The 16,161-nt window shown below is 45.8% G+C and overlaps 1 protein-coding gene across 2 annotated transcripts in view; it reads right to left on the bottom strand.

Annotated features, from left to right (window-relative positions):
* PIK3C3 (phosphatidylinositol 3-kinase catalytic subunit type 3) overlaps nt 1-15,495 on the bottom strand; it is a 113,943-nt gene extending 98,448 nt beyond the window's left edge. Inside the window, exons 1-5 of one of the 2 annotated variants that reach the window (XM_082241860.1) lie at nt 15,358-15,495; nt 12,038-12,226; nt 9,798-9,941; nt 7,467-7,596; nt 2,927-2,953 (exon numbers count right to left, since the gene is read on the bottom strand). In XM_082241860.1, coding sequence (XP_082097986.1) covers nt 2,927-2,953; nt 7,467-7,596; nt 9,798-9,941; nt 12,038-12,226; nt 15,358-15,425 — 558 coding nt within the window. In that variant the 5' untranslated portion in view covers nt 15,426-15,495. The remainder of the gene's footprint in view (nt 1-2,926; nt 2,954-7,466; nt 7,597-9,797; nt 9,942-12,037; nt 12,227-15,357) is intronic. The other variant, XM_082241861.1, reaches the window with a different exon arrangement.
* Between the last annotated feature and the right edge of the window lie 666 nt (nt 15,496-16,161).

The raw sequence follows: 16,161 nt of genomic DNA, 5'->3' as shown, positions 1-16,161 counted from the left end.
TAGTTAGGATGTTGGGACTGCTGTATTTATCATCCTGGTGCTTTGCTGCATTTTACTTAACATCCCCTAGTCATCTGAGTTAGAGGAGAAGATGCATAAGTAATGGGGTCTGAGAGACCCTACAGAAATTAGGGCAACTGCAGATCAACGGCATCCCTCTGTAGCGTTAAACCTTTCTGACCACAATCATCCATACAATATATCTTTTTCTTTTCACATATACAGTCATACCTCAGGATAAATATGCTTCAGGATAAGTATTTTCAGGTTGCATGCTACTTTCGGGTTTTGCGCATGCACAGATGGTCAAAAATGACATCACGCGCATGCGCAGAAGTGGTGAAACGCAACCCGCGCACATGCAGACGCGTCTTGCGTTCTATTCAGGATGCAAACAGGACTCCGGAATGGATCCCGTTCGCATCCCGAGGTACCACTGTACATAGAAAATTGGAATCATTGTCCAACATACCATATTTTTCTTCCTATAGGGCGCACCGGCCCATAGGACGCACCTCGTTTTTTTTTTGGGGGGGGGAATGAATTAAAAAAAATTATCCCCCCCCCTCCGCGGCTGCCGCACCAAGCCTTGCGCACACCTGCCTGAAGCACAGGGCACCCTCCGGAGGGCTCCCCGTGCTTCGGGCTGCAGGCTGCCGCCCCAAGCCTCACGCGCTGGGTGGGACCTCCTGCCGGGCGCGCAAGGCTTGCGGACACTCGCTGGGGCTGCTGGCTGCTGCCCGCAAGCCTTGTGAGCCCGCGGGAACTCCCACCGGGTTTGCAAGGCTTGTGGATAGCTTCCTGAAGCCTGGAGAGCGAGAGGGGTCGGTGCGCACTGATGCCTCACGCTCTCCAGGCTTCAGCGAAAGCCTGCATTCGCCCCATAGGACGCACACACATTTCCCCTTCATTTTTGGAGGGGAAAAAGTGCGTCCTATGGGGCGAAAAATACGGTACTATGCTTTCAGACCAGAGGTTTTCAACCTTTCTGGGTCCATGGCTCCCTTGACCAACTATATTCTTTTTTTGCCACCCCTGTGGGGCTCAGGAGTCCAGTTATGACCCCCCTTGCCTGCAAAGCTGGCAGTCTCTCACCCTTTTCCCAACACCCTCCCTTGTGGAGTGTGCCTTCACCCTCTGTCCTTGGGAGTGCTTTGGGCATCTACTGCCGCCGCCCCTGGTCTCTGAGCTGCCCCCCCTGCCCCAAAGAGGTGCCCCCTCACTGCCCCACAGGAGCCTGGGAAGCACCCTCTGGCCAGCCCCAGAGGCACAATTCGCCTGGGGACCTTATAGCCAGGACTGCTGCAACAAACAGCTGTGTGAGCCTTTTGGAGACAGAGACACAAGAGGGTATCAGAGGAGGGAGGGAAGGAAAGAGGGACAGAGGCCAGTGTTGTCCGCGGCAACCCTGACCATCCTTCAAGGCACTCCAGGGTGCTGCAGCACACTGGTTGAAAACCACTGCTTTAGACAACGCCACATCATGTCAGTTCTGTGACAACGAAGAGCATGGCATTTTCATATGGAAGCTATGGAACTCCTTGCCTGTGGATAAGAACCAGTGAAGGCGGTGAATGTGCTGTGAGAGTGTCTGGAGGTGGTTGGAGGATGGATGGCGGCTAACAGATTGAGGTTGAATCCTGACAAGACAGAAGTACTGTTTTGGGGGGACAGGGGGCGGGCGGGTGTGGGGGATTCCCTGGTCCTGAATGGGGTAAGTGTGCCCCTGAAGGACCAGGTGCACGGCCTGGAAATCATTTTGGACTCACAGTTGTCCATGGAGGCCCAGGTCAATTCTGTGTCTGGGGCGGCTGCCTACCAGCTCCACCTGGTACGCAGGCTGAGACCTACCTGCCTGTGGACTGTCTTGTCAGAGTGGTGCATGTTCTAGTTATCTCTCGCTTGGACTACTGCAATGTGCTCTACGTGGGGCTACCTTTGAAGGTGACTCGGAAACTGCAATTACCGGTAATCCAGAATGCGGCAGCAAGACTGGTGACTGGGAGCGGACGTCAGGACCACATAACACAGGTCCTGAGAGATCTGCATTGGCTCCCAGCATGTTTCTGAGCACAATTCAAAGTGTTGGTGCTGACCTTTAAAGCCCTAAACGGCCTTGGACCAGTATACCTGAAGGAGCATCTCCACCCCCATCGTTCAGCCTGAGAGCCAGTGCCGAGGGCCTTCTGGCGGTTCCCTCATTGCAAGAAATGCAGTTACAGGGAACAAAGGGACTTCTCGGTAGTGGTGCCTGCCCTGTGGAAAGCCCTCTCATCAGATGGCAAGGAAATAAGGAGCTATCTTATTTTTAAAAGACATCTGAAGGCAGCCCTGTTTAGGGATGTTTTTAATGTTTAATGCTGCATTATTTTTAACACTTGATTGGGAGCCGCCCAGAGTAGCTGGGGAAACTCAGCCAGATGTGTGGGGTATAAATAATAAATTATTACTATTATTACTACTACTACTATTATTATTATTATTATTATTATTATTATCTCATACATTTCAGGTGCTTTTGAAGGATGCAAGCTCTCCCCTGCACACAGCTGTATGCTTTTATGAAAAACAGCCTAAACACTTTCCACAGCAATTCACACTGTTCTTATCACTTACATTAGGCTCCTTATGACTCAACCGTATATAAATTGGCAAATAAATACATTTCGGAAAGAAAACGAAACGCCCTGTGGTTAAATCCAGGCCTGTCTGACCCGTACCAGCAATTCATAAAGTTCATTTAGAAGCATAGGCAGGTTAATACGCACTAAGGCAGCTTCAGAGCAGTGTTTTGCAGCATAATATATGCAGCACGGAGAAAGCTTTCCAGTGATTAAGACGTTAGTCACCCGGAAGTTGCAACATGCATTTATTTATTTTTTCCAAAGACGCCAGCAAACCGTGGCTTCTTGGTGTTGCTACTTACTTCCTCCAAATGTTCCTTGCCAGAGGCCTACATTAAAGAGACCCATTCATTAGTTGTCAGCTGTGAAGGGGCAGCCATCTCTAGACCATTAACCGGAATCTAATATTCTGCTTTCTCAGAAATTTTGCATCACAGCCTAATTGGCAAAAGGGAATTCCATCTCAGCGTAACTCTATTGCAGTATTAACAGAGATATGAAGGGAGTCGAAAGCGTGAGAAAATAGGATGTCGCTGTACATTCACAACCATCCATTTAAAGAATTACTGTATTTTCTCGTGTATAAGACTAGGTTTTTTTAATTAAAAAATAATGTTTAAAATTGGGGGGTTGTCTTATACACGGTTATATCCTCCCCCTATTTTCTTAATTCGGAGACCCCCAAAATAGGGGGTGTCTTATACACGGGAGCGTCTTATACATGGACAAATGTGGTCATTTATAGTCGTATATAGTATATAGTTCCCCCAAAGAATTATGGGAAGTGTAGTTTGTTAAGGGTGTTGAGAGTTATTAGAAAACCCCCATTCCTGTCCCACAGCTGAAATTCCCAGAGTGGTTTAACAATCAATCTTTCTTCTCCAGGAACTCTGATGGCTAAATCGCTCTGGAAACTGTATATCTGTGCGGGGAACAGAGATGGGTGTCCAAACATGTCTCACCACCCAAACTACAGCTCCCAGAATTCTTTGGAGAAAGCCACATATGTTCAATATGGTATCATAGTGTTTTAATACTGCAGAACCAAAAATGCTTTTCCTGTGCAGCATGAGCAGGAACAGTGAACGATGTCCTAGTCAACAGTTTTTGCTCGTCTTCACTTACCCCCAAGCTATTCCCCTGCTCACAGCTGTGAAGAATATCCCTCTGTTATGAATGGTCCATGTCACCATTAAGAAAAAGAGGTAGGGACTGGCCAATATATATGTGGAGTGACTTTTGAAGGTCTCAGAATTCTTAACCTTGCTCAAGGTTGTCTTCTTAACTAGCCAGATGTTTAACTGAGAATCAACCACAGTCTGTCCATCATTTGAAGAATAAGCCTTTAGAGCTGTCCGTCTTGCCCCTAAGTGGCAACTAAACATTCTGTTTTGCTGACTGCAACCTTGGTCTAAGGAGCCATTTGGTGCCTAGCTTATATATCTGAGTTTCTAACACTGAATAGAATCATAGATTCATAGAAAATAGATGATGATGATGATGAGGTCCCAAGAGGTCCCAACTTAAGTTGACAGAATATGTGCAACTTGCAGACTTAGCATACAGAACGGGAAGAACATATGGTTAGAGAAGATTGGAAAACGTTTGTTGAATGTATGGGGGGAAACTGTGAACAGCTGAAAACGCTGGCAGCATTAAGATAAATTCAACAGTGTAAATAAGTTATGATGGATGCAATAGTGGAATGCTGAATGGTATAGTTTCTGTAAAATATGAAGGGATTTATGATACGTAAAATGAACCATGGAAGGAGAAGAAGGGAAGTCACTGATATTTTAAGGATGTAAAAATGAGTACTTTAAATTATAAAACAGAAAATATAATTAAGAAGTTGTATACAAAAGAAAAGAAATTAGATGATGATGATAAATGGAGGGCGTTGTTGTGGCCTATGTCAAACCACCTGCTCATCTAGCTCAGTTCAGAAACAAACCCTGTCTGAATTTGGTAGCATGTGAGAGTAACTAGACTGCTGTCTCCCTCTCCTGTTCATAAGCCAACTGACACAGCTGCACATAGACTTCACGTCCTCTTAAAAAGGGACTGTGGCGACATCTTAAGGAGAATCCCAAAATCACACGTGCTTCTGTGGCTAGGAGTCATCTACTGGGCGGGACAGAGAAAACGTCTCCAGGCACCAAACCAGTTCTGGTCCAATTGCTTATTCTTTTAAAAAGTCTGAATGTCAACCGAAGGTCACATATGTCTCCTTTTGACAACATCGTTCTCTCCAGATGTCCAGATGCCCTTTCAGTGCAAAATGGTTCGCTTTCAAAGCAAAAACTTCTACTCTGCTTTAGGGAAGGGACCTTCCTTCGCAGGAATGCTCCAGCTGGTGAAACTATAAATCTTATACCCTGCTAAGAATGTCACCCAAGGCAGACATAAAGTGTAGTGGTACTCAGTTTGGTGCTCCAAAGGCACCCATCACCTAACAGGAATGGGGAATCTGAGGCCCTCCAGAGGACCGATGGCCAGGATAATGGGAGTCACAGTTTGCCAAAATCTGGACTAAGAATCACATAGCTTTGCATTTGTGTTGCGTGATTTATGCTGGCATGGAAAGGAGAGCGAAGGATCTCCACAAGTCAAGTCAATTTGTAAGAGTCCTGATTCGCTCTACTCCCGTAGAAGAGATTGCCCAAATGCTTTGAAGTCCACCTCTGCAAGAAGACAAAGGGACTAGCCACTTACTTTTTTAAAATCGACTTTTGCTAGACACCCTAACCAGCTTAAAATACTTTTACTAGATTTTACAGTTCCTCCAAGACTAATTGTTATATTTGTCATACAGTTCCTCCAATACTATCTGCCAGCACAGAGTGGTAACAGGGATTGGCTGGCCGATGCCGCACACATTTCCTTTTGAGTTCAACCTCGGCAATGTCGCAGTGACCTACCGGCTAGAAATGTGTGGATTATAATGCTCTTTTTTTGTATTAGAATCCCAAGGTAAACTAGCTTTATAAGAGGTATGTGCAACTTTAATGCAAGTTAGTTTATTGCCATGGTAAATCTCCAAAAGATCAAACTGACATATTTATAGCCCCGTTCCAGATATTCACTTCAATTTGCACAAAGCCATGGAGAGTTGCCTTGAAACCATGAAATCTGACATCCATATTTTGTAAAAAGGAAAAAGGAAGGGGGGGAAAAGATTTAACAAGGTCTATTGAACTTGGTGCCAAAAGTGAACGATATGAAACTGTCACAAAAGCAGGAATCGACACCTCCCAGAGTGCAAGGGGAAAACACGGCACCAGATCTAGGACCTCAGACCCAACGTGCAGGGTGGAAGGTGTTACTACAGCTCAGAACTTCCTTTCCAGACTGGAAGGGGAATAAGGAGACTTCCTATAGTTCAAACTTTCTAATATAGGGTGTAAAGTGAGTGGCTAGAGAGTTACTACAGCTCAGAGCTTCCTGCCCAGGGTAGAACGTAAGAGTCAAGGGAATTGCTACAGCTTAGAACTTCCTTTCCAGACTGGAAGGTGAATAAGGAGAGTTACTACAGCTGATCGCCGAAGAATTGATGCTTTTGAATTCTGGTGCTGGAGGAGACTCTTGAGAGTCCCATGGACTGCAAGAAGATCAAACCTCTCCATTCTGAAGGAAATCAGCCCTGAGTGCTCACTGGAAGGACAGATCCTGAAGCTGAGGCTCCAAGACTTTGGCCACCTCATGAGAAGAGAAGACTCCCTGGAAAAGACCCTGATGTTGGGAAAGATGGAGGGCACAAGGAGAAGGGGACGGCAGAGAATGAGATGGTTGGACAGTGTTCTCGAAGCTACCAGCATGAGTTTGACCAAACTGTGGGAGGCAGTGGAAGACAGGAGTGCCTGGCGTGTTCTGGTCCATGGGGTCACGAAGAGTCGGACACAACTAAACGACTAAACAACAACACTACAACTCAGAGCTTCCTGCCCAGGGTAGAACGTAAGAGGTAAGGGAATTGCTACAGCTCAGAGCTTCCTTTCCAGACTGGAAGGAGAATAAGGAGAGTTCCTACAGCTCAAACTTTCTTATCTAGGGTGGAAAGTGAGTGGCTAGAGAATTTCTACAGCTCAGAGTTTCCTGCCCAGGTTAGAATGTAAGAGACAAGGGAGCTCATAACTTCTGATTCGGGGTGGAAGGTGAAAAATGAGAGTTACTTCAGTTCAAAGCTTCTTATCTAGGGTGGAAAGGGAATGACTGGTGTTACTACAGCTCAGAGCTTCCTGACCAACAAACACACACACTTTCCAGGCAGAGCTACAATACAACATATGGTCTGGGTGGTTGCTAACCCCAGATCTCTCTCGTGTAACATTAAATGATGGAGGGAGGCATTAAACACTTCTCATGGAAGCTAGGCTCCCCCAACCTCACCTGCTTCTATTAAAATTGAAAAAGAAACTATTTTTAAAGGAAAGAAGAGGAGCGTAAAAGAAACACAGCAACTGAAACATGATAGGAAAGATGTCGCGCTGTATCACATTATAATGGGACTTAATGATAATCACTGTACATATTTAACCAGAATGACAAAGAGACTCTCCAGGAAAGTTTGAGACAATTACTGGTAATTGAAAGATGAAAGTATTAAGACACCAATCAAGGACAAAAGAATCCTATCATCTTGCTTATTAAGGGCATGAATTTGTTTTTCTTAGATATCCTATTAGAAACAAAGGTCATTTTTGCCTGTGCTGTCCTTCCCCCAATCGGGCGTACAGAGTGCATCACACTAAAATACTTTCAGACACGGTGGGGGGGCACTTCAGAATAGCAGGACACTGAGGACTAGCGCCACAAAAGCAAAAGCCAAGAACTTCCCCTCACCTTGGCAAGTCGACTCATTTGATCCTCCGAAAGAGTGCTGCTGGTCCTCCCAGGGGTCTTTGTGGGCTCCGAACCGTCTGCCTCCACGTTGGGCCAGACCTTCAGATCGTGCATTCCCTGGCGGAACATCCTGTGAGAAAAGTGCAGATTTAGGACAACGCCCACACGAGCACAGACAGTGAGCACAGGGATGCGGGTGGCACTGTGGTCTAAACCACAGAGCCTAGGACTTGCTGATCAGAAGGTCGGTGGATCGAATCCCCACGACGGGGTGAGCTCCCGTACCTCTGTCCCAGCTCCTGCTAGCCTAGCAGTTTGAAAGCACATCACAGTGCAAGCAGATAAATAGGTACCACTCCAGCGGGAAGGTAAATGGCATTTCCGTGCGCTGCTCTGGTTTGCCAGAAGCGGCTTAGTCATGCTGGCCACATGACCCGGAAGCTGTACGCCGGCTCCCTCGGCCTATAGAGCGAGATGAGCGCCGCAACCCCAGAGTCGGTCACGACTGGACCTAAAGGTCAGGGGTCCCTTTACCTTACCACACGAGCACAGACAGAACACCCACATGCAGAAAGATCACCAAAGGATTGGTAAGGCAGCAGTAGCTCATCACATGCGTTATTTCCTCACTATTCATCATATTTACATTCAACCTTTCATACAAGGAGCTGAAGCATGGTTGTCCGCACTCCTAATTCAAAGCCCACAACGACCGTGCAAAGCAGTGAGAGGCAGTGACTGGCCCAACTACTTCTTCCAGATTGTGCCAATTACCTAAAATACCTATGCCCCGCAGAGGACCTTAAGGTCCACAAATGACAACATTTTGGAGGTCCCAGGTCAAAAGGTGGTTAGATTGGTCTCAACTAGGGCCAGGGCCTTTTCAGTACTGGCCCCGACTTGGTGGAATGCTCTGTCACAAGAGACTAGGGCCCTGCGGGACTTGACATCTTTCTGCAGGGCCTGCAAGACAGAGCTGTTCTGCCTGGCCTTTGGTTTGGACTCAGTCTGACCCTTATGTTTCCCTCCTCTTATGGTCTTGATTTATCGGCTATTTTACAAGGAAGCTTACATTACACTTATACCGAAAACAGAGACTGAAAAGACACAGCTCAAGAACTACCGCCCTATATCGCTGCTTAATGTGGATTATAAAATTTTCGCAGATATCTTGGCTAAAAGATATAAAAAGGTGTTAGCAGAAGAAATTCATACAGACCAAGCGGGCTTTCTCCCGGGCAGACATCTGTCTAACAATACGAGGAATATAATTAATATTCTAGAAAAATTACAAGTGAATATCAATACTAAAGCAGTTTTGATATTTGTGGATGCAGAGAAAGCCTTTGACAATATTTCTTGGAGTTTTATGAAGAAGAATTTACAGGGGATGGGGGTAGGATTTTGAAAATGGTATAGGTGCAATTTATTCAGAACAAAAGGCAAAACTAATTGTGAATAATGTGATGACATAAGAGTTTAAGATTGAAAAAGTATATTGTATTTAAAATGGGGTATCAGAGTTTTTAGGGGGCTAACCAGGTTGGGATAGCAGGCTTGTTGGTTTTTGAATGTCTTATGTAGATTTTTCAATTTTGTTGTTCTGTATGGGACAATGACAATATCGTATCGTATTTGTATTTGTATTTGACTGGCCCAAGGTCACTCAGTGAGCTTCATAGAGAATGCGGCAGCTAGACTGGTGACTGGGAGTGGCCACCGAGACCATATAACACCAGTCCTGAAAGACCTACATTGGCTCCCACAATTCAAAGTGTTGGTGCTGACCTTTAAAGCCCTAAACAGCCTCGGTCCTGTATACCTGAAGGAGCGTCTCCAACCCCATCGTTCAGCCCAGACAATGAGGTTTAGTGCCGAGGGCGTTCTGGCGGTTCCCTCACTGAAAGAAGTGAGGTTACAGGGAACCAGGTAGAAAGCGCCCACCCTGTGGAACACCCTCCCATCAGATGTGAAGGAAATAAACAACTACAGTCGTACCTTGGAAGTTGAACTTCCGTTCGACTTCCAAAACGTTCGAAAACCAAAGCACAGCTTCTGATTGGCTGCAGGAAGCTCCTGCAGCTAATCAGAAGCCAAGTCGGACATTCGGCTTCTGAAAATTGTTTGAATACTGGAACACTCACTTCTGGGTTTCGATCGTTTGGGAGTCAATTTGTTCAGGAGTCAAGGCATTTGAGATCCAAGGTACGACTGTATCTAACTTTTAGAAGACACCTGAAGGCAGCCCTGTTTAGAGAAGTTTTTAATGTTTGATGTGTTTCAGTGTTTAAATCTGCAAGGCACAGAACACATGAAAGCCGAGCCACATACCCATACTTTCCGAAGAGCGAGACAGTTGTTCCCCCGACAGGGATGGCTTTGCCCGGTCCGTAGACATCCCAAATTGTCAAGGCCACTTGGGCATTGCGCGGCAAGTCTGGATACTTGACCGGCAGTTTTAACCACTCGTTCCAGCTGAGGAGAGATTGTGGGTATTAGTTTGGACTTACAAAACTATACTATTGTGGAGCTGGTTCATCTAATCCAACTCCCTGCAATGAAGGAATCACAGCTAAAGCAACCATGGCAGATTAAAGCGATTCAAACTCGGTTTAGAGACCTCCAATGTGGGAAAGCCGACCACCTTTCACCAGTGCCGGATTTATGTATAAGCTAAATAAGCTATAGCTTAGGGCTCTACTCTCTTGCCCCCCCCCCAAAAAAAATATAAAGGAGAAAAAACCCTGGATGTACATTTCCAAAATATAAGATAGAAAACAAATAAAATAAAACCTACATACAGCAACAGTGTTTTGTGTTGTGTAGGCTCCTGTGATGTAAGTCATGGGCCTCGCCTGCTAGCCTGCTCCCTAAAATATCACTGGTTTGCTCATTTCTATATATAGGGTGCCTACATTCTGCATGGACTGGTTGCACGGCAACATATGCATATGGATTTAGATACCTACTAAGTCCACAAATTACCATATAGAATATAGCAACAGTGACAATTTGTTGTTGACAAAGGACGTATAAAGGGCCCCATTTCCTTCAGTAGCTTAGGGCCTCATCAAACCTAAATCCAGCCCTGTTCAAGGTGGTCTGTAGTTGTTGTTGTTTTTTTAAACCAATAAAAGCAATCAGTGCTATAACCCCATAGTGTTCTTTCTCCCATAACAGCCCCCTAGATTGATTCAAAAGCACTTTTTCAGGTCATAGATTTTTTTAGGCTCCCCAAAATCCCCTTCGAGAGCAGACTTTGCTTTTGTGTCATGAATACACCAGATAAAATATATCATTTAAAAAAAAAATTTATTATTTTTTGGGAATGCCCTGCCTTTGACATTCTTCAGAGAGAGATCTACTGGCGACTCCCTTGAAGCTCAAAGTATCTACTTGCAAAGAATCTGTAATCCAGTATCTGCTGAGGGATGATATTCCTGAAATTACGGAGATTGTTTCAGGATATTTAGCCGAGATTTTTAAAGTCAAATCTAAAGCTACTTCGATTTACTTAACGGCGGCTACTAAGTCTTTTGTATGTTTTATGTGTTTAATATGTCTGGAGGTAGTAGGTAGTAGGTAGCCGTGTTGGTCTGCTGTAGTCGAAACAAAATAAAATAAAATAAATAAAATAAAATAAATCCTTCCAGTAGCACCTTAGAGACCAACTAAGTTAGTTATTGGTATGAGCTTTTGTGTGCATACTTAGTTGGTCTCTAAGGTGCTACTGGAAGGATTTTTTTTTATTTTTAATTTTTATGTTATGTTATTTTATTTTGTTTGAATTACTAATGTTCCATGGAAGACTTTTCTCTTTCTCATCTATGCCAATTTATGCCAATAAAGGCTGAATGATCGAGGGGCAGGGTCTGTACCACTGTCAAACAGCTCTTACTGTCAGAGGGTCACCAACTTGGATGACTTTGAAAGAGGATCAGGCTAATTCAAAGGAGAGGGCTATCATCACTGGCTACTAGCAACAATGGCTATGCTGTCTCCATGGTCAGAGCCAATAAGGCTTCTGAATGGTCACAGCAGGGGAGAGGGCTCCTTTGCTCAAATCTTGCTTGCGGGTTTCTTACAGGCATCTGGTCGGCTACTGTGAGAACAGGAAGTTGGACTAAATGGGCCACTGAGCCAGCAGGCTTCCTTATGTTCCTTATAAGAAAATTCCTTCCAGTAGCACCTTAAAGACCAACTAAGTTAGTTCTTGGTATGAGCTTTCGTGTGCATGCACACTTCTTCAGATACAAATTCCTTCCAGTAGCACCTTAAAGACCAACTAAGTTAGTTCTTGGTATGAGCTTTCATGTGCATGCACACTTCTTCAGATACTATCTGAAGAATCTGAAGAATACGTATCTGAAGAAGTGTGCATGCACACGAAAGCTCATACCAAGAACTAACTTAGTTGGTCTTTAAGGTGCTACTGGAAGGAATTATGTTCCTTATGTTCACTATGACAGTGGAGATCATGGCTAATAGTCATTGCTTACCCCAGGGTCAGTTAAGTCTCACAAAGAGGTACGGCAGCCAGCTATCCAAAATGAAAGGCGAAAGGCACTTACTTCCACCTGGTGCTGAAAGCTTTGTAGGACGTCCGAACCGGAAGGGCAAGAGGTTTGCCCTCGGCAAAGACCTGGCAGGTGACGTACAAGTCGGAACAGGTCTCCTGGTACAAGCCCGAGAACCTCAGCATGGGATTTTCCAAAACCGCTTTGTAGCTCTTCTGCTCTCTTTTCCCCTCCAAGCTTCCTCTAAGGAAATAATGAAAAAAGAAAAAGATCATAGCAGCAAGATTTTCATACAGCCAGAGGTAAATGCAGTGAGGGGGGGGAGTATTTGATCCCCTGCTAAATTTGCTCGTTTGCCCTCTGACAAAGAAATGACCAGTCCATAATTTTAATGGTAGGTTTATTGTAGCTGTGAGAGACATAATAACAACATACTGTATCGTATGGAAGGGACGATGGACGGGACCATGTATCGTCAAATCTTGGGTGAGCACCTCCTTCCCTCAGCCAGGGCACTGAAAATGGGTCGAGGATGGGTATTCCAGCATGACAATGACCCAAAACACATGGCCAAGGCAACAAAGGAGTGGCTCAAGAAGCAGCACGTTAAGGTTCTGGAGTGGCCTAGCCAGTCTCCAGACCTTAACCGCATTGAAAATCTGGAGGGAGCTGAAGGTTTGAGTAGCTACACATCAGCCTCGAAATCTCACTGACTTGGAGAGGACCTGCAAAGAGGAGTGGGGCAAAATACCTCCTGAGATGTGTGCAAACCTGGTGGCCACCTACAAGAAACGTCTGACCTCTGTAATTGCCAACAAGGGTTTTGCCACCAAGTACTAAGTCATCTTGCCGACAAAGGTCCGTATAGTTAAAGCTATGGTTTTCCCAGTAGTGATGTATGGAAGCGAGAGCTGGACCATAAAGAAGGCTGATCGCTGAAGAATTGATGCTTTTGAATTCTGGTACTGGAGGAGACTCTTGAGAGTCTCATGGACTGCAAGAAGATCAAACATATGCATTCTTAAGGAAATCAGCCCTGAGTGCTCACTGGAAGGACAGATCCTGAAGCTGAGGCCACCTCATGAGAAGAGAAGACTCCCTGGAAAAGACCCTGATGCTGGGAAAGATGGAGGGCGTAAGGAGAAGGGGACGACAGAGGACGAGATGGTGGGACAGTGTTCTTGAAGCTACCAGCATGAGTTTGACCAAACTGCGGGAGGCAGTGGAAGACAGGAGTGGCTGGCGTGCTCTGGTCCAGGGGGTCACGAAGAGTCGGACACGATTAAACGATTAACAACAACAACTAAGTCATCTTTTGCAAAGGGATGAAATACTTATTTCACTCATTATAATGCACATCAATCTCTGACTTTCGTCTTCTGGGTTTCTGGGGGTTTTTCCCCATTGTTTTTCTGTCTCTCACAGCTAAAAGAAACCTACCATTAAAATTATGGACTGGTCATTTCTTCGTCAGAGGGCGAACGGACAAATTTAGCAGGGGATCAAATACTTCCCCCCCCTCACTGTAAGTCCATCTACTGGAGAATTGTTCCTTGCCTAAAGCAGGCTTATGCAGGAGGCAAGGTACTAAGCCTATTTCTAAGACCATTCCACTTCAAACCGTAGGTTATGGCTCCAGTGTCTGAAGAGGGTGTGCGAGAGAACTTCCTGCATGTAGAAAAGTAGGAATAAAGGGGAAGGGCTATGGCTAGCTTGACCTTCTTGATATGCTAATTTCTATGGGCAAGGCATTATTTTTTTAAATGGGAAAGCATTCAGACTCAAAAGGAGAGGGAGAAGTCACTCTGCATAGCTCACACGGACAGCAGCAAGTTCTCCAGGGTGTCAGGCAGGGGACGTTCCCAACTCTACTTAGAGGTGCAACTGGGACCCTCAGTTTGCAAGGTTGCTTGCTGCCCTGCTAATACCTCTTGCTGCAATTCAAGCCTTGTTTTAAAGTACATTTGGGGCCCTTGAGCAAATGTCGAATCAATCGCACCGACAAATTATTTATTTTAATAATAATAACAACAAAACAAACAAGGGGGAAAAAGATGCCTTGCAGAACCTTCGCCTCAAAAATGTCCCGTTCACTATATCAGCAAGCTGTGTTATACTGAGCCCATCCAGAACTGCATTGCCCACATGGACTGGCAGCAGCACGTCTCCTAGGTTTCAGGCAGGCGACGTTCCTAACGCTCGCTGGAGGTGCGATTGGGAATTGAACCCAAGACCTCCTGCTTGCAAGGCAGGTACTGCCCTACTGATGCCTCTTGCTACAGTTCAAGCCTCTCGGCGCTGTGGGTTAAACCACTGAGCCTTGGGCTTGCCGATCAGAAGGTCGGCGGTTCAAATCCCTGCGACGAGGTGAGCTCCTGTTGTTCGGTCCCAGCTCCTGCCAACCTAGCAGTTCGAAAGCACACCAGTGCAAGTAGATAAATAGGTACCGCTCCGGCGGGAAGGTAAACGGCGTTTCCATGTGCAGCTCTGGTTTGCCAGAAGCAGCTTAGTCACGCTGGCCACATGACCTGGAAGCTGTACGCCGGCTCCCTCAGCCAATAAAGCGAGATGAGCACCACAACCCCAGAGTCAGTCACGACTGGACCTAGTGGTCAGGGGTACCCTTTCCTTTATCTTTACATTTGGAGCAAATACCAAATTAACTGCAATGATTAATTGAACGTAATGACAATAATAAAAACAGACTAGCAAAAAAAAAAAAGAAAAAAAGATGCATTGCAGAACATTAGCAATCTTCACTTCAAAAACGTCCCATTCCCTACATCAGAAAGGAGCTGAGTCGGATTATTGGTCTGTCCAGTTCAACATTGCCCACACGGGCTGGCAGTAGCACCTCTCCTGTGTTCCAGGCAGGTGACATTCCCAGCACTTCCTGTAGGCGCCACTGGGGATGGAACCTGATGCTTTCAGCATTATAATAATAACAATGATAATTTATTATTTATACCCCGCCCATCTGGCTGGGTTTCCCCAGCCACACAGAGTGGCTTCCAACAAAATATTAAAACGCAATAATCCACCAGATATTAAAAGCTTCCCATAGCAGGGGCTCTGACACTGAGATGGTGACCCCTTGCCCCTATGGCAGGCAGAGGCAACGTCGGCCCTCCAGCTGTTTTGGGACTACAACTCCCATGATCCCTAGCTAACAGGACCAGTGGTCAGGGATGATGGGAACTGTAGTCCCAAAACGTCTGGAGGGCTGAGGTTGCCTATGCCTGCCCTATAGGGCTGCACCCCCCACCAACACCCATATATCTTGCCAACCCCCCAAAAGCATGCCTCTAGGCATGCAGATAAATGTGCATTGATTGATTGATTGATGCATGCATGCATTCCTCCCTCCCACTCACATCTTGAGCTGCACATTGATGTCCAGGTCGCAGCTGTAAACATAATAGAACTTCTCTGCCTCCCCCATGGCGGCTGCTCCGGGATCCCTCCCTCCTCGCTCGCCCTTCTGCTCCTTTCCAAGCAGCTGGTGGCTCCACGGGAGCTCCGCCCATAGCCCGCCCCCCGCGCTCCTCCAATCAGCAGCCGCCCGGCCTCGGAGCGGCCGTCTGATTGGAGCAGGAGCCTCCTCCGCTGGCGTTCCAAAGGGCACAGCGAAGCCTGCCAGGAAGTTTCCTGCTCCCTTCGCGGCCGGCTTTACTGCCCGGAATAAAGATGGCGGCGCCGCGTACGGAAAACGACGAGGACAATGATAATGATGGCCGCGCCCAACGAAGGAATGGGGAGGGGCAAAGATGGCGGCGCCATATGGGGGAAGCTTTTCCGTGCTGCTCAAAAAGGGGGAAGGTTGAAGGTAAGGGACTTTGGTGGGAGGGGCTTAGCTTTCATCGGAGCCCATGAAGTCGAATAGGCTTGAAAGCTGGATATTATCGTTGCTGTTCTTTTTACTATATTGTGTTAAATTATGCCGCACACCCATTCCACCCCAGTAAATGTGTTTATATGTGTTGGAAGCCGCCCAGAGTGGCCTGGTATAAATGATAAAATTAGTAGTAGTAGTAGTAGTAGTATTAAAATAAATAATGTAAGTAAAATGTTTAAACATATATATATATATATATATATATATATATATATATATATATATATATATGTTTAAACATTTTACTTACATTATTTATTTTAATACTACTACTACTATATAT

This window comes from Podarcis vaucheri (assembly GCF_965113315.1).
Source record: "Podarcis vaucheri genome assembly, chromosome: 11".
In the NCBI taxonomy this organism is placed as follows: Eukaryota; Metazoa; Chordata; class Lepidosauria; order Squamata; family Lacertidae; genus Podarcis; species Podarcis vaucheri.
Note: the sequence above shows the minus strand (reverse complement) of the source record. Positions and strands in the feature narration are given on the sequence as shown.